Genomic DNA, 26,746 nt, shown 5'->3' with positions numbered 1-26,746 from the left:
CCCAAGATGGGATAGGCCCACAGTGGCCATGAACTTGGGCCGCTTCTAAGGCCAAACCCAGGAATGATAGGTTGAAGTCTCCAGGATCATAAGCCTGTGGAACTCCTCTGCCAGCTCTGAGGTGGCCTTCAGCTGTTTAGACAGGGAGGCTGCTATAAAGCAGGGAAGCTGGTACAACAGCACCAATTCCAACTGATCCTAGCTTCAGAAACAGGGTTTCACAACCAGAAACTTGGGGAGCAAGGCCAGAACATAGGAATAAGGGAAGAATCATATCAACAAACTTTTTCCTAGTACAAACGCTACTAGAGTTGATTATTTTTTATTAGACTGCTCAAATATATAAGCTAATAACATTGCCAGGAAATACAGATGCATGTATACAGTAAAACCAAAATGGTGTATATAACATTATGTTTAAGGAAGAAATCAGAGAACTTGAGGCATAGCAAGCATTGTGTAAAGGCAGAAAATAGAGTATTGTGTGTGATTAGTGCAGCTAGGCTTATTCATGGCTTCTTGAGGATTTATCATCATATTCAGTAGGTCTTTTGGGGAAGTTTGCAGAATAAGCTTAGCAAGGGCATTACTGTGCTAAACAGCCAAAGAACCGTATTTATCTTCTGGCTCTTAATTGACAATTTTAAGACAGACATGGAAGTATTAGAAGCAGATTTGGGAGAAACTTTGGTACTGAGTGAGGAGTGGAGAGAATATCAGGTTCTGTTAAGCCAGTGGTTCTCAACCTGTGGGTCGGGACCCCATTTGGGGTCAAACGACCATTTCATGGGGGTCGCCAAACCATGCTGTCCGCCATTTTTTCCCTTTTCCCTAGCTGTCCTACTCCCTCTTATAGGTGGCCACACCCACTTGGGGGTCACCACAACATGGGGAACTGTATTATGGGGTCACGGCATTAGAAAGGTTGAGAACCACTGTGTTAAGCAGTCCTATTCCATCTAATAGCCATTGCCAATTCCTGGTGCTTGACCTGAGTTTTGCAGTTAATACTTATCTGTTGCCATTGCAGAATTCACAAGATATTTTTCCTTAATTACATATATTTATTAAACAAAGATTCATACACATTTTCTGTCAAGATCAGTCTATGCTATTTTTATTTATTATCCATTTCATAATGAAACTTGTGTATTTATAGATGGTTTTTCCCTTTATACATTTTCTAGAAAAGATTTTATAATATATCAGGAACCAAACTACACTCCTTCTTATGTAACCGAAAATGGGTTTCCCGACAAGGTAAGATGAGTCCTACTGTAATAGATCTTGCTACTCATGTAATTTGAAGAATTGTGAGGTTTTGCAGAAGTGATAATAGGAAGTACTGTGCTAGTCTTTAATTTGTCTGTGTAAATTTGCTAGCTATTATATCTTAGCTATTCTTATGTTCCTTTTTAGATATTGCTGTGTTTTTCAAATAGCAATCACTATGATATTGTCTATCCTATAGACTACACAATCAAGGCTGCTCTTTGTCAGTGTAAGTATTAATATGATATACCAACTTGAGATGTGATCACAGTGTGGGATCAGAGGGAACCCATCACATATTTCCATGTTTCTGTATCGTGGGGTGGCTATTTTAATAGGCAAAAATATAACCAAAAGGTAAATGCTGGCAGAGAGGGCCTACTGCAGATCCCGTTTGTCAAAGAACGCTGACTATTGGGATCCAGAAGAAGTGCCGTCCCTGCCTAGCTCCTACCCTCTGGAACATTCCACCCTCCAAGGTGAGATCTACTTCCACATTTCTATCCGGTAAGAGCCTGAAGACCTGGCTCTGCCAGTTGGCCTGTGGACCCAATGGAGGAGTTTCACACTGGAGGTGGCTGTTGGATCAATGGCAAACTCCACTTTGCCCCTTGCTCCCTGCTTCCCCACCCATCTACCTTTCATTCTCATGTCACTGCATTATTGTTTTCTTTTTCATTGTTTATTCTACTGTTTTATTATTTTATTACTGTTATGTTTACACTTCTTTTCATTTCTCTTTTTTTATTCTTGTAAGCCGCCTAGAGTAGCACCATAGTGAGATAGGTGACAAATAAATTTAACAAAGTAAACAAAAAATAAATAAACTTATTTTCTGTAAACTAACACAACAAATGATGAAAAACAAGTGAATTGGATGCACTAATAGCCCTTGTGGTAGGTATCCATAAAACGTATTAAGATGAATTTCTGCATTTGAGTTATCCATCCTAAGTTATACAGTGAGGGGAAAAATTATTTGATCTCTTGCTGATTTTGTACATTTGCCTACTGACAAAGAAATGATCCATTTATAATTGTAATGGTAGGTTTATTTTAACAGTGAGAGACAGAATAAAAGCAAAAAAAAAAAAAAAAATCCAGAAAAACACAGTTCAAAAAAGTTATAAATTGATTTGCATTTTAATGAGTTTGGGATATAAGTTTGGAGCTGAAGAACTCTCTGAAAAATTCCATTTCTCCATTATCTTGCATACTAGGTCCTTCAAAAAGTGCTCCAGGAAATGATGTATGATAGGGGAAATGGAAATGGAAACTTGTGGAACAGCTTTAGATCAGAGTTCCCCAACTTTTCCAGCTCCACGGACCAGCAGGGGGTGGTGGAAGGATGATTCTGTGTGAGTGGTGGGTGCATATGCCCTCAGCTTGCACATATTTCCGCAGCTCACACAAATGGAGTGTGCACATATGTGCTTCCCACTGCTCATGCAAGTGGGGATGCGCACATGAAGGCACTCGCTTATCCACCAACTCCGCACTCCAGTTCCAAATGACTCAAGGCCCAGTAATGAGCCGCGACCTGTGCTGGGGACCCCTGCTTCAGATGAACAGGATATGAAACTCATATTTTGAATATTTGATCTGATACCCCGGGGGGTCTCAAATCTGACGCTACAACCATAAATTATTTTGCTTGCTTGGAAATGAAAAGTCCTGAAGATAGGCTGAGGTTTATCAAAATAATTGAGGTTAATATTTGTATTAACCAAAGCATTTGGTTAACACCCTTGAGTGACTTATGGACAGAAAATTGCATGTACCGTAAATCAAAATAAGAATAATTTTTCCCTATTACATCTAAATGCTATCCAATAGTTATGGATTTCTTAACAGGATACATGTATAAGTCTAATTGCTTTCCCAAATCACTGCTGCAATAATATTTGAAGAATGCTGGCTGCTTAACCTCTGGAAAATTATACTTGCTGTCTAACTTTAAAATGTTCTCAATTTTGTCATCAGTCCCTTTTGGAGCTTTTTTTAAAATTTTAACTTATTTATGCTAAAATATTTTTGTGATAAATGCTTATTGGTATTTGTTTTGTGTCTTAACTAGCTATTTTGTATGAATTGCTATACGAAAAAGTATTTGACGTTGATGTGAATAAAGTTTTTGAAGAACTGAGCCATGGTGATTTGATTAAGAATGGCAGAGGGAACACCAAAGAATCTGATTCGGAGGGTGAAGATCCAGAGTAAGTAAGCCTGTGTGTTTAAAGTTAACAATGGTAGGTCAGATACAACTTATTCTACCATTATAGAGAGAATAATGTACAGAAAAGCAAAACGGTATGCGGAATGTTTTTCTCGAAACTACACACATTATCATGTTTACTGAGTATTATGGGAATTTCACTTCAAAGAAATCTGTCTGATGTCAGATTGAGGAAGAGCATTGTATATACATCAGCTAAATAATATGACTAAATTGTTACAGAAATCAATTTTGGTCAAAGGAAAGGATGAGGTATAGGGGATTAATTCTCCGTTCTTATAATACTTGTGCTTTGTATGGTTCTTTAGGACCTTATTTCACTCTATTAATCAACAAAGGATACAATCTTATATCCTTCTTTCAGTCAGCCTGTGTGTCTCCATCAACCATAGTTCTTGACAACTTGATAGATTGCATATGTAGAAAGTATATGTAAGATCATATACATACTAAACATAAAATTTTTGATTCAGAACCACACTTTGCATTGTTCTGGCAACAAGTACATTTTGATTTAAAAACCCAGTTACTGGTGCAAAATACCACTCTCAACTTTATATCATAATGAAATTAGAAATTGTGTCCTTGGCTCAGAGGGTGAGGCAGGAGCTCTGATATTTCCCATCAATAGTATTGTAGAGGGCATTTGAATTAATAGTTAAGCTCTTGCACAGTGATGTTCAGTATGGCCAGAATTTTAATAGTTTGCAAATAAGAAATAGGTTGCTGCTTCATTTTAAAACAGGGTGCTACTGAAGATGTTGAACTACAAGCTAATCAATTGCCTTTTAGTTTTACTGACACCATAGGCCTTTGTTGCCCTGTTAACACATGCATAGGATATAATCTTAAAGCTAGACTTACAGCTAGCTTTTTCTCACTTGCTGTCTTCCAAATGTGTTGGAATTTCAAATGTGTTGAGTGTGCGACTCTCAGAAGTCACATATAAAGATTGCAGTTTAGGAAGATAACATGAGAATTTTTTGCCTGTTTGTTTTAATTTCCAGTATCTCTTCTGTTGGCATCAGTTTAATACAGAAAAGCATTACAGATGAACTTGTGAGCTGGATAGGGTTAAAAATTCTCACCCCCTGAGATTGTGGCTGGTTCCAACCCTGTTGGCCTTCTGGAAGGCCCTCAAAACATGAATTTGGAATGATAAGAGTGGGGCCTGTTAGATGTTTATATGATAATTAACTGAGGCACTCTCTGTATGATTTTGTCTTGTTTTAAATTGTGTTTTTAAATTTTATATATATAAACATCATGATGTTAAGGGTAGATGTCAGAATGGTGGAGAAGGGGAGAGCCATAAACTCACAGAGAGTTCAAAGGAAGGGAGAAGGGGGAGACGACTTAGTGGTGGGGATGACATCTCGAGTTGGAATAAGTTCGAGGATCCTCCTAAACCACGGATATGGATGAGTGGAGAGTCGGAGGCTTGCTTAAACTCTGATGAGGGACGCGTGATACAAGTAGATGAGTCACTCAATCATGCAGCAATTACAGGGAATGCTATGATTGGCCGACCTGGACCTATTACACGGTCCAGGAGTCGAGCGCAGGCGTCAACTTATATATAAATGTTCACTCCCATTGATTTGTGTACGCCCTGATGAAGTTGGCAGGAGCCAACGAAAGCTAGGTTGCTAATTTTTTAAAACTTTTAATGTTTTTATTTAAAACTTCTGTTTTATATTAAAACTTTTAATGTTTTAACTTTTCCTGGTGAAAAAGGTGATAAAATAAATAATTGCTGAATTTTACCACAAAGTCAGCAACACTTAAGATGGCCAGTGGGGTTGGGGGGGCATAATTGATGGTATGGGGACCATATATGAACTGCTGAGATGAACCATTGAGGTGCAATGGTTTGCTGTCCCTGTCCAAAATAATTTTTAAGTTTAATATTAAACTGGTTGTGTATATGTTTAATTTGATCACAGTGGCTTAGTACTGGCTTCATAGAATATCATTCCGTTGAAGCTGCTCAGAGTGAAATGCACTGTATCCCTGCGCTCCTCAGAGTTTATTTCTTTCATAAGAGTAAACACTAATAATGGTTGTTTATATGAAAACAGAGTTCTTCCTTGATTTTGAAATGTTTTTGTTGTATATCTTTTCTTTTGTCCAGAAGTGAAAGGGCTGTAACAAGTTATACAAACGGCAAGAAGGTATTTTATTTCAATCTCTTTACCTATTTATTCAATGTCTATGGCTGTTCCTCTTATATAGTGTGACTCTGGGTGATTATATTAACTTGTTGAATTTTTGCAATCGTATCTTGGAATCAAAGTTGCTACTATCTTGTCTTCTAGGACAGGGGTAGGCAACCTTGGCTTTTTTTATGACTCGTGGACTTCAACTCCCAGAATTCCTGAGCCAGCCCTGCTGGCTCAGGAATTCTGGGAGTTGAAGTCCACGAGTCATAAAAGAGCCAAGGTTGCCTACCCCTGTTCTAGAAGAATTTACTTGGTATGGTCTTAATATCTTTAGTAGGTGAAAGAGAGCTAGTACCCCAGAGCCCATGGGCCTTACTGGCAAGTAAAAATAAAATAAATTCTGTAGTTTCATCTTCTGGTCATACAGTGTTGTGTGTGACTTAGGAAAGAAACTCCACTCCTTTGGTAGACCCATCTTAACAAGGTATAGAGAAAGAGCAGATGGTAAAAATTCCTTTTTAAAAGTATTCATATATAAAATATTCAGTGCCTGAGAGAGAAAAAAATGAATTTTTTTAAAGTCAATATCTGAAGATGATCTCCTATAGAGAAATTATAAAGGGCAGTATATGATTCAGAGAATATCATAAGAAAGATCTGCTATTAATATAAAAACATCTTGGAATTCTTTATCTGGGAAGTAGATAAGTATAATCTTGTGAATGTAGGAAGGCATCAAAGCAAGAATGTACAAATATCCACTCAATTTAATGACTACTCAGTCAGTGACTGTTCTAATTTTTGACGACATGGAACAAGTGGAACATATGACTGGTCCCTGAAGTTCCAACTTGTGCACACAATCGTGATCTGGATGCTTAGCAATCAGCCTGAATCTCCAATCCTTGCAGCATCCCGTGGTCATGGGAACATGATTTGCAACCTTCCCTGCTGAGCTTCCCATAAGCAAAGTAAATGGGGAATCTGGCAGGAAGTTTTAAGTCATGACCATGTCATGTTTTACTTAATGATCTGTGTAGTCCACATTTAAAGATGATAATGGGGGACTCCTGGAACTGCCACTGCTAAGTAGCATGGTCATGTGACATCATGCTTTACAACTGCATCAGTGACAGAAATTGCGGTCCATCATTAAGTGAGGACTAAATATAATACATTGCAGCTGATGCTATTACTGTCAAAGATTTAAAGAGTGAAACTTAACATTAAAAGGTTGTACTAATCTATAAAGTGGTAGAAACAGCACTTTAGATTAAAGGGAAGGCAAGAGAAGCTTAATCCCATTGAAATTAATGAGAGTAAAGCCCATACAGTAATTATGTTTTAAGGCTGGATTTCTCAACAAACTCCTATTACAGTGAAGAAGACATTCAATATGATGGAACTTCTGAATTAACACATAAAGGATCATGCTGCAAGTTGCTTTGAGCATTTGCTGCATGCAAATTTTTCTTTATATGCCTTTCAGGAAAAATTAACTTACCCAGATGTAATCAGAAAAGAAAATATTGAAGTTGCTAATCATTGATATCTTGTGAGTTATGCAGTTGATAACCTTTGCATTACATGTTTATCAACTCAGAAATATAAGGCTATTGCATTTTTAACAATTATCCTGAATAATATTTAGAAATTTTTACATGAAGTTCTTATTTTGTATATAAGTTTGTAAAGTTTTGATTTAATAATCAATATGCTATTGCTTGAATTTGTTTCAAATTCTTTTTATATCCTGTATAGAATTGTTCACTTGTTTTTCTAAGTATTCTTTATCCTTTTGCACAATAGCTTCATAAACATGGGAAATCTCACAATGTTATGAGTTTGCCTGCAAAGGTTCTTCGTTCCCTTAATCCATTAGTTTACCGAAATGTTGAATATGAAGTCTGGCGGCAGTCAAAAATAGGTAAGGACTAATGGCTAAATTCATTTACTCTGGGAAGTAGGCAGAGGAAGCTGAGTATCTTTTTGTGCCTACCTAAGAGTATAATATAATGCATTTTCTTTTTGTGCTTGCAGATCAGCAAAAACAAGATTTTTCTATTGCTGCTGGCATGCAGTATTCAGTTGGAGATAAATGTAAAGTAGGTGTCATTACATCTGAGTAACTCTGCTTAACAGCTCTTTCATTTTTCAGTATCATGCATAGTGTTTCACTTAGATTACCATCCCCCCCCCCCATCAGGAATATATGTTTTAAGAGCAGCTTTGCAAGGCAGAAATGTGTCTGGAGCAAGCATGATGATATAGGGATAGGAGAATTTGCTGACTTAAATTTGCACTGACTCTGTAGGATGAAATGTTGATAAGCTTATTGTTTATTTCATTGTGCTACTTTGGCTTATTATCTTGTGCTCCGTTTCTGATTCAGCCATTTGTTTATTCATTTTCTCACTTTGCCTGGGTGATAACTCCCAGTGCCCCCAGGTATAGTGGCTGTGGAGCATCTGAAGCATTCTGTAGTTTCTGCTCATTGTCTTGCTGCTTCTTGTACATTTGGATTAAATTAGTGATTAGTTTCAAGCAAAGTATAGTTTTCCAGCATAGGTATAACAGCAAATGTTGGTCTGTGTTGACACGGAGCAACTATTTTATTTTAATATTTTATTTTAATTAATATTGATTTTGTATCTCATCTTTCTGTCTTTAAAATTCAGGGCTATGTACAACAATAGTACAAAGAATAATAATATGAACAATGAAATTATATAACTGAAATAATTAGCAGTCTTTAAAACAATTCTACATTATAATCTTGGTGAATGAGGTGCACTTTTGCTATTTTTTTAAATACTGAAGAAATGGGAATCAAACACACCCTTTCAAAAATGCACATTCCCTAGGCTGGGGCCACACAGAAGGTCCCTTTTTCATGTACCTACTAGCCAAGCTTCTGGCAATAAGAACATTTTCAGAAGGGCTTCTCAGGTAATCACATCTTCAGTTACTTAAATTGTGCTTGGTAGGGAACTGCAATTGCCTTAAAATCAGAAAAATCTATTGGGTCAAAGAAGGTTTTTGTTTTTTCAATAGAGGCCCTATGGATTGTGGAATAAAGAATGGCAGATGCCATGTGTTTGGCTCAGTTTCAACTTACTCTATGACAAACATGGTACTAAAAAGGTTACCAATATTTTTGGCAGCTTCTGAAAGACTTTCTGTATCTGGTACAAGAGTTAACTTACAATTATCATGACATGTATTCATTGTTAGCTTTTTTTTAAAGAATTGCTATTCATTGACACAACTTGTGGCAATTGATTCCAGAATTTAAAGTGTTATATCACTAAGGAAATACTTTATTTAATCTCTCCTGAATTTCTCACCGTTGTTTATCATTGAATTACCTGTATTGCACTAAAATTAGAGGGGATTAAAAAACCCTTCCTAACTTATAAACCTCTTCCCTGTATTTCCCTTTGAATATAATTTATTTTAATTACTCCATAGGTATATTTAGATCACAATGGAAGGTATTATAATGCTCACATTCAAGAAGTCCAGTCTGCAGATGGACCTGTTATTGTTTTTGTGGAAGAACTTGGTGTTAAGTAAGTAACCTTAGATAATGGTGGAATAGTAAATACTGTGGAATAGCCTAATTTGTGAAGTAATAGACTCTCTTACTTCACATATTAGAAGCATTTAAGGATGTCAGACATAAATTTTTGATGACCACACAAGATCCCCTCCAACTCTGTAATATATCAATGTAATGTTGTAAACCAGTGGTGGCGAACCGTCCAGCACAAAGGAGGCGAAGTGGCCAACTATCAAGCTCAAGTAGAGGTGGTAGAACAGAGGTCATCAACCATTGTCGATTGGTGGACTGAAAGAAAAGGGAGGGGGAAGTATTTTACATGCGTGCATGCACGCATGGTGGCACGAGCACACACGTGCTGCAAATGGGGCAGAGCTAGTGCCTGCGTGATATTCGCTAGCCCTGCCCCATTCTTGTGTGGTGCAGTGCCTTGTATCTGCACTCCACGGTGTGGTAGTGGCCATTTTTGCGCCTTGCAGCACAATGGCTCATTTTTGTGTCCCTGGTTTTTGCATGCCAGAGGCGGCACTCAGAGGCACCTCCCTCCTCCCCTGAGGGTGCCACAATGTTGATGCAGCCCTGGCACTTTGCGATATATAAGTGAGTTTTGGGTTGCGGTTATCTGGCTGGCAAAATATTAATGAAAGATTAACAGATAATGACATTTGTAAGTGGTGCATTAAAAAGGCAGGATGGAAATTTGTAGATAAATAATAAATATTTAGTGCTAGAGTGTTTTGAATTAGAGATTCTTGAAAGGACTATCTATTTTTGAGGTATTGTGTCATTTCCATTAAATAACCCTCTAATATTTAAGTAATTCCCAAAATTACTAAATGTATATTCTCTTAGAAGTAAATACAGTGTTTTGGTAATTGCATGTGATAGTAAATATTTATTATGCAACTATATGTTAGATATTAAAATGTTAGATATTAAAATGAATAATTACATTGATGATGTTCAGAAAAATACTTTTTATGCAAAATTATTGGGAAATTTTAGCAATTTATTTAGTAGTTCTTTTATATCGCTAACAAAATTGAATTGCATTTACTGGGGCAGATATAAAACTCCAGTCTAGCAGGAAATGATGAAACGATGTTGAAAAGTAGTGGTTAAGGCATCAGGAACCAGAAGACTTGCCTTAGGCATGAAAGCCAGTTGAGTTATTTTGGACCATTTACTTTCTCTCAATTCACTTCAACTCACAGGATTGTTGTGGGAAAATAGGAAGATGAAAGAGTATTAGATATGTTCACCACCTTGAGTTATTTTTAAAAACAATAAGAGTATAGTAAAATGTATTAAGTAAAATAAATTGTAAAATTATTAAATGTGAAAAACTATTAAATCTGTTAAAAACCAAAACAAAACTTTTGTTGTTTTTAAAGCCAACAAAAGTTGGAGCCAACCAATTTTGGAGGGAGGGCATGGCATTTCAGAAAATAGCAGAGATTGCTTATCTTACTGGAATGTATTTCAGTTACTCAAGTTAAGTAAAAGCATCACTAGATATAACTCTGTGATTCTTGCAGTTAATAATAGCAATGCAATACTGGAAAGAAGTATAGTGAAACACAGGAGAGGAATGGGATAACCTTTTGCCTATTTGACAGAAACACAAATTCTGTTTAAAATGCACAGTTTTAATTCTCGATCATCTTATTATTCCTTACATCATTTCCTTTATCTTAAAGTATTAAAATAATACCATGAGCAACGTGATGATTTACTTTTTTGATTTATATCCCACCTTTCATTCAGGTATTCAAGATGGCAAATATAGCATTCCCTCTTCCCAGTTTTCTTCCACAAGAACAACCCTGTTGTGTAACTAAGCATGTATTAGAAGTTGGGTCTCTTGTTCCTAATCTAGTCCCTTAACCACTATGCCTCTATTGTGCTATAGAAATATAAATTAAACTTCCACACACACATATACAGAAATTAAAAACTCTGTTCCATAATTACGTATAGGTTCTGTTGGCAGCCTGTTTGGTTTTACTAATGCCTTCAATGCAGTGAAACTACTGTACTACAGAGACTTTGTTTCTTCTTTCTTCCACCAGGCATTCAGTACTGCTAAGAAACCTTAAGCCTCTTCCACTGGCAACTCCTTTGGAAACCTGGAGCACAGTACCAGGGAAGAAAATTAAAAAAACAACTTCGGTGCATGGACAAAATGTTCAGACTGGTATGAGTTTTTAACTTGAATTATACTGACTTGATTGCTGATCTGTTTTGGATTAACTGATAAAAAATATGTCTTCCAGATACAGATTGCAGAGGATCCAAAAATTCAAACAAGCTAATAAAAACTACATCAGTTCTGCCTCCTCGAATGCAAACCACAAGACAGCATCACTTGCCCAGTTTGGGGATGTCTTCTCAACAATCTTCTGCTCATCACAAAACGCAAGGCAGAAATCCTCTGCAAGCTGTTAGGTGACTAATATCTCACGCTCTTTGGCTACAACTTGACATTTTAAAGAAGAGTTACTAATGGCCCTTTCTTTGCTTTATTTCATTTCATTTTGGTTCAGTTTGAATTTCTTTTTCAAAATACTTAAGAGTGAAGATAGAAAAGAAAAATAATTATTTACAAAATGTAAAAATTACATAGGAAATTATAAAATACCAAGACAAGAGAAAATATTCCTCTACTATTTTACTAATAAATTAAAGCTGATGTAATCATATCTCAGTTTGACTCTTTAAAGACTGTTATTAAAGTCCTAAGTTAACAAAACCAGCCAGAATGATAGGACTTACTAGAATAATGAGAAAAAACAAGAATTTCTAGCTAACGTGAAGAAAAATTGAAGTAACCAAAGTTACTTGTCTGAAGTAAGTGTATGACATGTAGGAGATAAGCAGGCAGAACTGGAAGGCGGGGTTAAATGTGTCATCAGTTTGGAATAATTGCACAGCTACAAGAGACCCAAGGCCAGTCCCTGCCATGAATTCCGTTGATCCTGATCTAGTGTCACTTCAGCTTGGACTGTTAATTGACCCAATTCTTGTTTATAGGTAGCAGTAAACTCCTCAGTGCTTTAAATTCAGTGAGTGTTTCTGGTTCTTTGCACCTGACAGACATCAGACAGAATCTAAAGACTGAAGACATTTTGTTAAGAGAAACCTAAACTTGCATTATGCAAAATTGTATGGGTGGGTCCTCAATAATTGGAACTCAATATCTGTTGCTAAGTAATGCGGTTATAAAGTGTAATGTCACGTGACCCCATAGATTAGTAATGGCACTCCTTGTTGCCTTTGTTAAGGGACGATTGTGAGTAATTAAGGGAGTCTCAGACGCCTTTGCTGCCAGGAGGGGGAGAACACAGTTTTGATACATTGATGTACTTTTTGATAGGATTATTCTCCTTAGATTTTCTGTTGAGAAACTAAATGCTTTTAAAGCAAGGCATAATTCAGAATATTAGATTTACCCCTTAAATTAGCAGAAGTTTAAACACAGGTTTTAACAGTAACATTTTTGCTTTAAATGAAGATATGTTTCCAGTGATAAAAAGTTTTAGATTAATTTGAAAGATAGGATTAACTTTTAATCCAGGAATTTGGCAGGTCAAAGCAATCAACATCAGATGAAGCATCATTTGGCTACCACACATTGTATATGCAGTGCCAGAGTACCAGTTTCTAAAAACAAGACCAAATGAATATCTGAAGTGCCATAAAAGGGGTGTGATGGCTTAGCAATTAAAGATGTTGAACTTGTCAGCTGAAAAGATGACAGCCAGGGTTCGAGACCCGAATTCCACACGACCATGTGAGCTCCAATTACTTGCCCCAGCTCCTCCCAAACTAGTATTTGAAAACATGCAAATGCGAGTAGATAAATAGGTACCACTTCAGTGGGAAGGTAACAGTGTTCCGTGCACTTTTGCATATGGACATGCTGGCTACATGGCCATGAACGTGTCTTTGGACAATGCTGGCTCCCTCAGCTAAGAAATGAAGATGAGCACCACCTCCTAGAGTCAGACACGACTGGACAAAGGAAATCTTTACTACTTTTTAGAAGGGTGATGAAACTGTTGCAGTTTTAATAGATGTAATTTCCCCCCTCCCCCAGAAAAACAGATTGCGAGACAGTGCAAGAATTGGACCACCCAAACAAGAATTGTAATGCTGGTCTTTCTCCAGAGGAACATAAAGAGAAAGAAGCTGTAAATGAAGTTAATTCACTTTATGAAATTCAGTTCCAGGATAAAGAAGCTTTCCCTGCACTTTTGGTATGTGTGCTGGGTTTGTCATTGGACTGTTTGTATTCTGGATTACAGTACATTATTATTCCGTTCCAGTGAATAATGAAAGAGAATTTGTCTTTCTCACAACTGAAATATTACCTGATATGTTTTGCTTTGCCAGTTGAATCTGTTATGTACTACGGCACTTGAATAGTACAGACATTCTGCACCAATCCCAAGATGTCTAATAAGATAAACCAAATTCTAAAATGTTTTCTTTTCAGAACATGGGAATCCTTCAGACAATGTTGGCACCAGCATCCAGCTTAATTAGGTACATATTGGAGGCCAAGTGCACCTAAGAGCTGCACAGTTTATGTAACTTAGCTTACGTAACTATAGTGAACAGCTCTCCCATATTAATGACTTTAGACTCATCTCTAATATCCATGTTAAGGCTTGGTGCCATTATTGACAGCAGTGCAAATTGAGATATCAGTTTGATAACCAGACAAATAAGTGAGAAGGGTTGCTAACAACAATACACACTTTGTGTTCCTAAAACTATAAATAGTTTTTAGATATTAGATATTATCATTTTTTTCTCAGTTAAGAAACACAAAAGAGAAGCAGCCATCCAAGGAATACATACGCTAATATGTTCCACTGTAGGGGCAAAGAAAAATTTTACACTATAATATTAGTAATTCACAAGACTCATCCGATCCATTAATTTGTGCAGATACTAGTTTTCAGATATTTATTACAATGAAGTTAAGTATAGTGAAGGAGCATAGCCACAACTTGATCTTCCTGGTTTTGTTCATAGGCTGGACACGTTCAGTATTTCACGGTATTTCTCTTTTCCAGTAGTATTTTCTTTAATAAATAGTATTTCCTCATGTTCCTGAATCTGGTTTTGTGATGCAGAATGTTTGCTAGGCTAAGGAAGAAAAGTACTTAAAATTATAGCTCTTTTACCATTGTGCTAATAATTAGACTTTGAGATTATATATTCAGAACAGGAAAAATTGTTTGGATTGGTACTCAAGACCAGGAAGTTCAAAAGGAACAGTTAGTCATTTTGTTGCTGAGAGTGTGTGTTTAATAATTCATTCTCAGTTTAGGGAAGATTACCTGACTTGGAGTTTAACTGCATACTAGATGACCCATCATTTCTTGGGTCATTATTTCAAAGATGTTTCCTTACCTAAACAGATAAACAGTGATTATGGGTAGGTAGTAGAGTAGTGGGAGTTAGAGCAAGTTCTGATTTTCTGCCGGCTTTCCTATTGATTTTGCTTGTGGGAAGCTGGCGGGGAGTATTGGAAACCATGATCGTGTGGCAGTGCTGTAGCAGCCACAACTTTGCCAATACAGCTGGTCTGAAAATCTGTGAAATTTCAATCCTATGGGAATAATGGGTCACAAATTTTGGAAGCATTCTTTAACTTATTCCATTTGAGATACCTTGATTCAAAGATTGTTGCCCTATGATGCACATTTTTGCCCATTGTAGGTGACAAACAGAAGAGTTATAATAATACATAAATTAAAGCAAGATAATTTTTAGGCCTACAATTCTTAGCACTATTATTAGAACACAAGGTCTGAGGTAACCTGTTATTTTCTTAAGAAAAAAAAAACAGTGAAGATAATTAATTTTGCTAAGATTATCTCATCTTACTGGGCAGCTTGGTAAAATTATTAAGGTTTTATATGAACATATTAACCTAAATTTTGAGTATAAGGACTTTGTGGCTCTTGTTTACCAGGACTTTCATATAAAATTAGGAGCTCCCTCAGTTCATATTTGATTCTTTCAGAATCCACCTGTGTCTCAAGTAGCTACACAGACTAATGAGACCTTTGCATGGCAAACACCTCAAGTTCCTAATGGGAGAAGAATCGGCAACATGAAGGAAGAACAGGTGACAAAAAATAAAGATGCAAAGGATGAGAAAGGTATGAACAAAAGCAGATATTGGGCTTTCTTTGGATTGACAACCAATATATTTTCATATTAAATATATTAATATATTGTTCAATAAAGGAGATAACCTATTAAAAGAATACTACAAACTGAAGGGTTTGGAGACCCGAAAATCTTGTTGTATTTTCAGACCATGGACGAATAAACCTATGCCAGTGGTGGCGAACCTATGGCACGTGTGCCAGAGGCAGCACCCAGAGCCTTCTCTGGGCATGCGCGTCATGCCCCAGAGATGGCAACCGTTCTCTTCAACCAGCCACCCGCTAACTCGCCGAGGTCCCATGTGGCCGGATGCATCCCAGCACCCATGAACTTGCTGGCCTCTGTGTGCGGGGGTCGATGGTGCCAGGCAGCAGCTGCCCCAGCCCCTGCCTCACCCTGCGACAATGGCACCGCCGCCCTATCTCGCCTTGCCTCATCTCAACCCACAGGACCAGCCTCCTGCCCGCCGTCCCACCCGCCAGACTCCATGGATCTCCCCCAACCCTGCCCAGGCTCCCACAGGCGTCCCTCCCCAGGAGCAACATCGAGCTGGCCACGCCCACCCATCTGCCATGGCCACTGTAGCCACGCCCACCAGGCGCCCCTGCCCACCCGGCACCCGGCGATACATAAGTGGGTTTTGGGTTGAAGTTTGGGCACTCGGTCTCTAAAAGGTTCGCCATCACTGGCCTATGCCATTCTAGATTATTAGATTTCAGGTTCCCATGTTATTGGTTATATTGGCTAGAGATGATACAGAAGTTCATAACATCTGAAAGTTGCAATACCTGCTTTCTGATATTTTGTGATTTCATTAATTTTGCTGCTTTCTTACACATTATAGCAGTGTCTAATCTTGAGCAGATTCTTGCAGATCAGAAGTTGGATCCCAGAATGTCTGTGGTAAGCATGGTGCACTGCGATGCATTCTGAGCATCTTTTTTTCTTTTATAAAATGGATACCATCAAATATCCTTTTTAATTTGCAGGACACTAAGAAGGATATAATTGCTGCAGATATATCACCTTCCTCAAGCAATGGAAATATTCATTCACTACCGATTGAGCAAGTAAGAGATGTATGTTTAACTTTATGTAGCCCTTTCAGAGGAAAGATTACATTAATTGCAGTTTGTGTCAAAACTTGAGTTTTAGACAAACTATTGAAATTCATATTCTTCTGTTGGAATCTTGAATACAATCCATTAAAAATATATTGCAAAAATCCTGTCAGAATTACTAGAATCTGTATAATGTAAATTGTTCACTAAAGATATGTGTCTTAACTAAGGATATTTAGTATGTCTAATAAAGGTTACCAAGTCCCACAACATCAGATGTCTGTCAACCTTGTATCTTTATTGGATTTCTGACATTTGACAAATTCAACACTGTTTAGTGTGAATGCCTTTGAAGTCAGTTAAGCAGAGCAACTGACCTGGTCTGCTCTCAGTTTGGTCTGAAAGCCAATTTATTATAGGTTTATATGATCACTTTGTTCAAGGATAGTAATACCGAAGCCTTTTCTCTTTCTCTCTCTCTCCCTCCCTCCCCCCTCTCTTTTTTTCTTTTTTTCCCAAGAAATTGACTGCATGTTGAAAAATATATTCTTCATTTAATTAAATAGAATTCTTTTTTTATATTTTTGGTGGGGACCAATGAAGAATGTGGGAAGGGAGAGAGAATATTAAGCTATTTCAGATTGAGTTGCCCTTATTAAAGATGGTAGGACTCTGTAATGTGTACTGTTAATTTGCCTTAAATTGTCTTGTAGTAAGGATGTTTTATATGCAACTGATCATGGAATGCAAACATTGCCAATGATGTTTTGCGTAAATTATACTTTGGCCCATGTTCCCTGCATAGTTCCAGGAAGGCAAGACTGGTTCAACTCAAGGGGACTGAGCAAAGAATTGGGCTATAAAATTGCAAAATTAATTTTCTGATTTTAAAACTGAATTAGATTGTTTTAATTTAAAATATATTAAAAATGATTAAAAGCATTAAAAGTCCATTTTTTTTACAGGAACCTTTATCAGGTATAAATGCTACCCCATCTCCAACTGTTCCTGAAATACATTTGCCTCCCACTGTGCCTTCTGTACCAGCTCTTACGCCCGCTTGGTCAAGTGAGTCAATATACTACGGATTAACAGGTTTGCAGGAGAAAAACTCTTTTAGTCCTAAACTGGTTTTTCAATAGACCATTCTTAGCACTTTTATACTAACCAATATTCAGTATTCAGAGGCCAGATTAAAGTAATGTCTGTTACTTTATGTGTGTGTGTCTATGTGTGCGTGTGTGTGTATAAATGTATAAGTATGTAAATCTGCTTGATATTGTGGTTTCTTATTCATTTACACACACACACACACATATCTGCATTTCAAATACATTCATAGCAGTATATAATAAAAGTAACTATATAATATAGAAATTATTATCATAAAGGCTATAATATTTCACAGTTGAAAAACCAAGTATCGCCCATGCTGTACTTCATTTCACCCTCTGCTCTGCAAACATTCTGATGTTTGGGGGCCTTCAGTAATGGTTTTGGTTGAATTTGTACTTTTCTCTGCCTGTCTTGGATAATTTGAGAATAGCAGCTGTTTTTTTTCCCAGTTGCTTAGATTTATGTTTGTTTGTGTTTTTCCTTGTTTATATTTTAGGTGTTCCGACCCAAATTCCTGTGTCCTCTGTGATGGCAACACCAACCATTGGACTAGATTCAACTCTGAGTCAGGCAACCTCCAATCCAGTTGCTGCCATTCCAGTAACACTCCAAGCAGTTAATCAGCCTTTAATACCTATGCCTCAAACACTGAATCTTTATCAGGATCCCTTGTACCCAGGATTCCCAATAAATGAAAAGGGGGAACGAGTTATTACTCCTCCATACTCCTTGTGTGGTACAGGAGAAGATCTACCAAATGGTAAGAGAGTTGTTCCTTCCTTATCAAATGAAGTGTGCGTGCGTGTGTGTGTGTAAGTGGTAACAGTAGTGGGAAATGCTGTATATTTAGTAGTAGTAGTTTCAACTGTTCAGTCATGTCCAACTCTTGACACTTGTATAGGCAAGTGCTCTCCATGCTATATATATAAAACTCCATAAAAGTGGAACAAGCATGAAGAGGATGGTTATTATATGAAGGAAGTTGTCTCGTGCAGTTATCTATTTTTACATTTTTAACGTAACTGTAGAAAAAAGCTAAATTTTCATTTGGTAATTGAAACAAGCTGGACAAAAGAATTCTGATCATAACTTAATTTCCTAAGTATTTATAAATAAGGGCTGCAGAGCAGTTAAATATGTTTATATTCCACTTCTAGCATTATATGATCAGCTTGATCTAGTAAACAACATACTTTACAAATGAAACCATGATAGACAATATGTGATCTGGAACCATTATGTATAGTATTAAGAAAATATATATTCTAGAGTTTGTGAAAGAAATCAAAGCAATTTCCATCAGTGATATGTACAAAATTGTTGCTATTTGTGAGTGCTTAACTCTTCATCTCTCCCACGTCTTTATTAAAAAACTCATAGAAACATAGATGATACTGTGATTATTATATATAATAGATTATTTTATTTTTGAAGAGCTGGGTTAATTAATTTTTTTCTATATTGTATTGGCAATAACACATAAACCAATATAACTGTAAAGCTTTAGAAATATGAACACATTTTGATTGCTGAATTTCTGTTTTAATTTATATACATAAATTGAACAATATTTTTGTTTCTTTTCATGAAGATAAAAATATACTCAGATTTTTCTTCAATCTTGGTGTAAAGGTAACTATCAACATTCTCTGTTTTGTAGAATTGTGCAAAAAGTTGAATGATTTTGAAAATATTGTTTAAAAACTGTAATATTAGAATAACTAGCCATATTTATTCTCACTATAAACCCAAGCTTATGAATTTAACTTAATACTCCCGCCTCCTATTTTTCCCACAACTCAATCAGTCAATTTCAACTTGTGTGAAAAAAAAAAGATATTGCAAAGTTGGAATTGATTGATTGAACTTTTTTGTCCCACCCAGTCTACTGTTACCACTGCAGCCATGCCCACTTAGTGGGCCACACCCACCCAATGGGCCACACCCACCTGGCACCCGACGATGCATAAGTGGGTTTTGGGTTGCAGTTTGGGCACTTGGTCTCTAAAAGGTTCGCCATCATTGGCTAAAAACATGTTAATAAAGTTAATGTCGGAAACTGGCTAATGTTATGCGAGCTTAGAGGGAGACCTCCAGAAAATATTAAGGTCTTATAGGCTAGAATGGAGAGTTTTTAAAAAAACATTTCAGCAGAAGGCAACAGCTTTCTTCTTCCTTATAGTCGTCAAGACTTCAAAGGGGTATTAATGAAACCAATTGGAGTCAAGCTTTAGTTTTACATTATCTTGAATATAGCATTGTCTACTGCTGTGAATTGTATAGAAACCTCATGACTTGGATCTCCTCAACATAGGCCCCATAGCTTTTCTGCAGCACGTGCTGTTGGATTTTTGATGCTTTTATGAAGAGTGTTGGTATATTTGTAACAAATATAAAGGGTACTAGTAATTATCTGAACATCTTCAGCCCTTAACAATTCCTTTATGCATGAAATAAAACAATGCAATAAAATGTAATAATTTATAAAATAATAGTCTGACCTAATCTACTTTTAAAATGTAATGAAAATTGTCTTTGTTGCATTTCTTCAGGCATACAGTTGTCCCATGTGGGCGCCGCACTCATATTTGTACCCTCTACATCAAGCTTACCTGAATGCCTGTAGAATGTACCCAAAGGTGCCAGTCACAATGTATTCTCATCATCCTTGGATGCAGGAGATACCTTTGACTCAGAATGAAAATGAACAAATAGATGGTCCATTCCATGAACCAAATGGCATCAGAATCAATGGACAAAGTCTGCAGACTGATACTATGTCTTCACCCATGCCCCTGTTTATACATGCTACCCAAGTGCCTGAAAGTCAAGGACTTGTCTGCGTAGAGTCTGAGAATCCAGCACAAGCATTACAGGCTGATTATGAGGAGTCCCTAGGAAGTAAAAATGTATTTCCACAACCTCCATTTGGGCAGAATCCATTTTTAGGTTCTGTACCACTTACATCAGTTTTCCCTCAATGTTGGTATGGATATCCTGTTCCAGGTTATATTGAAGATTCTGAATTGAGGCAAGTTGTGCCACCTGAGGCCAAGAGAGGTGATACAGTTTTGTCTGAGGAGGAAACTTCTTCAGTTCCAGTTGCTGAATGTGTCGAGCCACTTCAGAAAGCCAAGAGTGAAAGAAATCTCCAAGGCATACCTCTCCCTAAAACTGCCATCAAGAATGAATATAATATCCTAAATAAAACCTCAGCCCGAGTGCCTAAAGATCAGCAGACCTGTCCTGCTATCCTACCTACTACACAAACAAAATCTCTACTCCAAAACCCCCCTCCCACAGAAGCGCAGGACATCAGGAGACAAACATCAACTTCAAAATCTGAATTTAAAAATGTTCTTGGCCATAAAGAAAAGAGTAACAAGTCTAATGCATATATATCAGTAAGTGGGGAGGAAAGTAGAGGACCAAGCGCAAGGGAGGCAAGGGAAGAGAGCTCTGAAGATGAGCATGAAGTATCTGATATGCTTAGAAGTGGCCGATCAAAACAATTTTATAATCAGACTTGTGGTAGACGACCTAGAAGTGAAAGGAGCTATCTACCTGGGAGAGGAGGCTATCAGTATCCAAAAAATGAGGAACCATGGAAGGGGTCATCTACTGGAAATAGAGGGGAAAGCTCGCATTATCACCGCAATTTCAGAGGGCGGCCATATCGGAATGAGAGGAGGAGATCAAACATGGGAAATAGTGGGCTACATCGTGGGCTACAATTGTTTTAACTATCAAAATCTAGACATTCAACATACATATGAATGCTGAGATATATACTCAAGGCATATATTTCTGCTTTTGTTAAAGATCAGAAAATTCTTTTCGTTTTATCAAAGGTGTGGGGCCTTTCAGCAATTTAAGTGGTTAGGTATAACTTTTGGCAATTGATAAAAACTAATTTTGCTTTGTTTAATTTCTTACGACTAAATATTATTGTGTTTGAAACATAAAAAGTGTGTTTTTGTTTGAGTTTTATTTTTCCCATAAAGATTTAAGTTTGTGGTAGGGAAGAAAAAGCTATAGTGAAAAGTTACCATGGTTATTTCATACCTGATGGTAAAGAACAATGCAGCAAATACACTGTATAGCATAGCCTATGGCAGGGGTAGGCAACCTTGGCTCTTTTATGACTCGTGGACTTCAACTCCCAGAATTCCTGAGCCAGTCATGCTGGCTCAGGAATTCTCGGAACTGAAGTCCATGAGTCATAAAAGAACAAAGGTTGCCTACCCCTGGCCTATGGTATGTTGAGTCTGAGGACTCTCAAATCACTAGACTTATTTTTGATATGCTTCCAATCCAAAGCTTTTCATCTCAAAAAAACTTGTGAAACTTGAATGTGTGAGACTTCATTTTGCTTCATTTAAAATACCTTTTTTTTTTGCAATGACTATTTTTGTGTCTTAAGATGGTTTACTGTGTTTTATCCATAATGGTTGTGTGTGTGTGTGTGTGTGTGTGTGTACGTATTTCTTGAACTACTTAAAACAATCAAGAAACACCATATATCACGTGGGTAGTATACTCAGTTTGGTGATGAATTCTTCCAAGGAGTCCTAACGCAGGAATGACTATAATAATGCCTATGCAAAAATATGTATATAAGACAAAAGTAGATGCTGTGCATTTCCAAAATAATTTTACACAACTGTTACAAATGAACTTTTGAGATAGTTTTGCACTGAAAATTCTTTAAATGAACTGTGGAAGAGATGCACAAAATAGATTAAACAGCATTTGTCTTGTACTGTGGGTTATTGAGGCTTTTTTCTTTTGTTGTTGAACATGTTTGCATTGTTTTATAAAAAGTGTAATTAAAAAAAAACAATTTGGTTATTATAGAGTGAGATATCTAACTTCACACTGTCAATCTATGTGCTTTCCTTTGGTATTGCAAAATGTTGCAAACCTATACTTCATTTTTTTTATTCTGTAAAACCAATTTGTGTACAGCTGTCTCTGTGTATATGTAAAATGCGATTACTTTTACCATAACTTTTTTGATCAGAGGAATTGAGTGATACCTGGTAAATTCCCTTAATATACACATGTTGTAAAATTAAATAGTTGCCCTTTTTGATACAGATTTAAACTGTTGGCTTATGCATCTACTTCTGTGTACTATAAATACCAGAAGTGACTTAAGTTTTGGACTGAAACTAATTGAAAGTTAAACCTGCAGCTCAAATCACTGGTCCCTGAAACATAAGGAAATCTTAAATACCATTTTGTTAAAAAAAATTACCATTTGTAAAACAAAAAGTAATGAATACTAAGATTTTGTCTTTCATTAACTGAAATAATTTGTGCATTGAAAATTCAACTAACTTAGCTCTTCTGTCCTTTGTTCCAAAATAATACCATACCATTTTTTCCCTCCTCGGTACCCCTCTAAGGCAGAAGCTCCTATATATTCTAATCAATTGGTCTATTTCCCAGAAGTGCAAATAAGATGGATTAGGGAGTTCCCAATTCTTTGGGAAGAATCCACATGTATACATAGGATTACAGATAGAATGTGAAGCTTAGATAACACAGTTGCCTTTATGCTAATATAGTTTATATGCTTTCTTGAATTTTTCCTAACATTGATAATAGCCTTCCTTTACTTTCATCACAGCACTTCACCCAAAATACAGCTTATTTGAGGAAGCCAGTGGTGTGGCAACTATAAAAAAGGGGATATTTCCATTATAAACTATCAACATTTTGATCCTGTCAGCTTATGTTCTGTTAAAAAAAAATGTACAGGTAATCCCCGAGTTACAAGGATTCACTTAGTGCCCATTCAAAGTTACACGATAGGCACACTTTAGTGTTTACGACCAAGTCCCAGAATTACAAATGATGTAGCGCCATGGCAGTTGTTTGCCCTTACGAATGACTGCAACATTCACCCTATTTCCACCCCCCCCCCCGATGCTTCCCCACTCAGTTCCTGCCATGCCGGACTTACCTTTCAAAGATCTGTCTCCTCTGCTGCAGTTTCTTTGCCTTTGATGGAGGAGAGTCGACTTGGAAATGCTTTTGGTGCGGAGAGTTCTTGGGGCTGTGATCTCATGTGACTTCAGGCACCCATCCGCTTTTACAGAGAATGGGTGCCTTGAAGTTACATGAGATCACGTCCACCAGAACATTTCACTCCCGACTGAAAAGTATTTACAACCCATCCAGTAGGCTGGAAGGGAAATTGTCCTGCTCTCTTTTCCTCAAAGGCAAAGAAACTGGCAAGGAGGAGACAGATCTTTGCAAGGCGAGTCAGGTTCAGCAGGACTGGAGTGGGGAAGCATAAGATATCTCAATGGGTTGCGGGGGGGGGGGGCCTTGGGGCCTGTTCCAGTACTAGGCCCCCCTCCCATAGCCTTCCCCACCCAGATATCTCATGTGCACTTAACAACCCACACATTCGGTTAGCAAAAGCAGGGAGTGATCACGTTCAAAGTACACAATTCACTCCTACAAATCCTCAAGTTACGAATGAACTTGGCAGGTTGCATTACATTCGTAACTTGAGGACTACCTGTTTTACAGGTTCATTTTTTATAGTAGATAAAATATACAAATGAAATGTTGCAATTTAAGAGATGAAGCTAAACTTTCCCTTGGATTCTGAATAAACTTACTAGTTAAAGCTTTTAGGAACTTGTGTTACATGGTATTGATCTTAACTACAGAGACGTGCAGCAGCATCTGAAATGGAGGAACTAGACCAGGAATGTCAAACTCATTTTCACTGAGGGCTGCATCAGCATTGCGGTTGTCCTAGGGGGGCTGGGTGGGTGTGGCCAGAGTGGGTGCAGCCTACTGAGTGGGCATGGATGTGGCGTACTGGGTGGGCATGGCCAGTTCTACATCATTCACATCAAGATGCCTATGGGGGGCCTGGGCAGGAGTGGGACAGATCTGAGGGTCTCTGGCAGAAGGGGGTGGGACCGGGACAAGTGCCAAGATGGCCACAACATTGTACATTGCTCCCAGCTGGCCTGGGCCAGGGCCAAGGCAGCAGGGGCCTTTCCCTCACTGTTTCCGGGATGGCTTCGCGGGCCACATGAAACCACTTCGCGGGCCACATCCGGCCCCTGGGCCTTGTGTTTGACATGTCTGAACTAGACTAAAAATAACTTAGAGTGAAATCTGGCCACTTCAAAATATGGTATTAAATGTTTTGGATAATTTATAATCAGCATCAACCAAAGGGTAGTAAGGCTAATCTAAAAGTTCTCAGATATTTGCAATCCAATTTTTCATATGGCTAAATATATTTTTGTCTTAAGACTTACCATGTTCATTTAATTTTGGCAAAATAAATGATGTGGCATATTTGGGGCCTGATGCAGATAGGTCTTTATTTTTCACAGAAAAAAAACATCTTTTATAGACCATTGAGGACTGGATAATTGAAAAGAACTTGCTACCCAAAGAGCAAACTGGATTTAGGTTCAGTCACTCTACCATTCATATAATAGAAAAGTATATAGCTAAAGGGAGCAAACTCTTCATAACTTTTATAGACCATAGTGCAGCATTTAATTCAACAAATAGGGACCTTCTTTGGAAGAAATTTATGGACCTGAACATGGATCCCAGACTCATCTCTTTATAATTAAGGCATTATACTCGAGCTAATACCTACTGTTACACACAGGGACATGTAATTCCTTAACAGAAAATTAGTTATCAATAAAAGGGTCAGACAAGGATGTATACTGGCTCCCATTTTTTTTAATTTGTATATTAACAATGTCCCAAACTCCAGCAGATATGCATATGCCTAAAATTGAAAATTGACATGTAAATAATCTGCTTTACATAGATGCGGTAATATTGAGACCTTATATCCAGGATAGGGTCGAGAAGCCTGCTGTGCAGGTTTAGTTCATACTGTGCACTCAACTACCTGAATATCAATAAGTCCAAAATTAAGCTACAGGTAGTTTTCAATGCAGAATCACTTGTTTAGTGATCAATTGAAGTTACAACACTGAAAAAAGGGGGGTTTTTTCACACTTATGACTTGTAGCATTCTTACGGTCACGTGACCAAAATTTGGACACTTGGCAACTGGCATGTATTTATGGCAGTTGCAATGCTCCAAGATCATGTTCTCACTTTTTGCAACCTGACAAAAGTCAATGGGGGAAACCAGATTCACTTAACAACCAATTTAACAACTGCAGTGATTCACTTAACTATGGTTAAAAAAAGGTTGTAAAATAGGGCAAAACTCTCTTAATTGTCTTATTCAGCAACAGACATTTTGGGCTCAATTGTTGTCATATGTTCTGGACTATCTGCAGTTGTTTTGGAGAAGTGTGCTAGGTATAATTGGAGCCTAGATAGGGAACACATCAATTAAGTTGTATCTATACTTAGAACTTTTTTCTGCAGAAACAAGTTTCCTACTCCCATATTTTAAGACAAGTTTTTAAGAATTACAGATTTCATGCCATAAGGCAGCTCACCAACCACAGCTACCTGAGTGCTCTATTTCCAATCATAAAGGTATGTAACAGCAAAATAGTTCCAATGCCCGCATATGGCGCAGAACCATGGGAATATATACATGCCCCTTTATTGGAACAGATAGTCTATTATCTGAAATGAATCTTGGAGTGGATAAGTCTATACCAAGGGTAGGCAACCTCGGCTCTTTTATGACTCATGGACTTCAACTCCCAGAATTCCTGAGTCAGCTGCTGACTCAGGAATTCTGGGAGTTGAAGTCCATGAGTGATAAAAGAGCCAAGGTTGCCTACCCCTGGTCTATACCAACTCCTTTTTGATTGCAAACTGTACTCTGCAGAAAAAGCTACTTACGTAAATAAGCTAAAAAACCCCTGGGGCACCTAGGAGAAATACTTTTTGCAGGGAATAAGCCTGCACATCAGTAATACGACTACGTTTTTAATATCAAATGCTATTTTGAAGAGAATGGAATATTTAGATCGGACTGTAGATGTGATGACTTACTATGAACATGTCCTATTTTCTTTATATCTATTGTACATTTGTATTTGCTTTATATTTCATATTCATATTTTGATGTCAAAAGTTCTATTCACAAAACAAAATGAAATGGATATGAAATTTACAACTGAATTGTAGAAAAGGAGCTTTGTATAATCCTTTATTT

The 26,746-nt window shown here is 37.3% G+C and overlaps 1 protein-coding gene across 5 annotated transcripts in view; it reads left to right on the top strand.

Moving 5' to 3' along the window:
- The window catches only part of OTUD4 (OTU deubiquitinase 4), a 37,285-nt gene extending 14,831 nt beyond the window's left edge, over nucleotides 1–22,454 (top strand). For 2 of the 5 annotated variants that reach the window (XM_039338972.1, XM_039338977.1), the window contains exons 5-21: nucleotides 1,188–1,260; nucleotides 1,420–1,501; nucleotides 3,350–3,488; nucleotides 5,643–5,682; nucleotides 7,480–7,597; nucleotides 7,711–7,775; nucleotides 9,142–9,242; nucleotides 11,305–11,429; nucleotides 11,509–11,680; nucleotides 13,332–13,491; nucleotides 15,273–15,411; nucleotides 16,266–16,324; nucleotides 16,411–16,500; nucleotides 17,448–17,577; nucleotides 18,095–18,358; nucleotides 19,190–19,230; nucleotides 20,151–22,454. In XM_039338972.1, coding sequence (XP_039194906.1) covers nucleotides 1,188–1,260; nucleotides 1,420–1,501; nucleotides 3,350–3,488; nucleotides 5,643–5,682; nucleotides 7,480–7,597; nucleotides 7,711–7,775; nucleotides 9,142–9,242; nucleotides 11,305–11,429; nucleotides 11,509–11,680; nucleotides 13,332–13,491; nucleotides 15,273–15,411; nucleotides 16,266–16,324; nucleotides 16,411–16,500; nucleotides 17,448–17,577; nucleotides 18,095–18,358; nucleotides 19,190–19,230; nucleotides 20,151–21,341 — 2,989 coding nt within the window. In that variant the 3' untranslated portion in view covers nucleotides 21,342–22,454. The remainder of the gene's footprint in view (nucleotides 1–1,187; nucleotides 1,261–1,419; nucleotides 1,502–3,349; nucleotides 3,489–5,642; nucleotides 5,683–7,479; nucleotides 7,598–7,710; nucleotides 7,776–9,141; nucleotides 9,243–11,304; nucleotides 11,430–11,508; nucleotides 11,681–13,331; nucleotides 13,492–15,272; nucleotides 15,412–16,265; nucleotides 16,325–16,410; nucleotides 16,501–17,447; nucleotides 17,578–18,094; nucleotides 18,359–19,189; nucleotides 19,231–20,150) is intronic. The other 3 variants (XM_039338974.1, XM_039338975.1, XM_039338973.1) reach the window with 3 other exon arrangements.
- Nucleotides 22,455–26,746: the final 4,292 nt, after the last annotated feature.

This window comes from Crotalus tigris, unplaced genomic scaffold (assembly GCF_016545835.1).
Source record: "Crotalus tigris isolate CLP2741 ecotype Arizona unplaced genomic scaffold, ASM1654583v1 scf7180000017725.2566008, whole genome shotgun sequence".
NCBI lineage: Eukaryota > Metazoa > Chordata > Lepidosauria > Squamata > Viperidae > Crotalus > Crotalus tigris.
The sequence above is the reverse complement of the archived record's forward strand: the minus strand, read 5'-3'. Positions and strand labels throughout refer to the sequence as shown.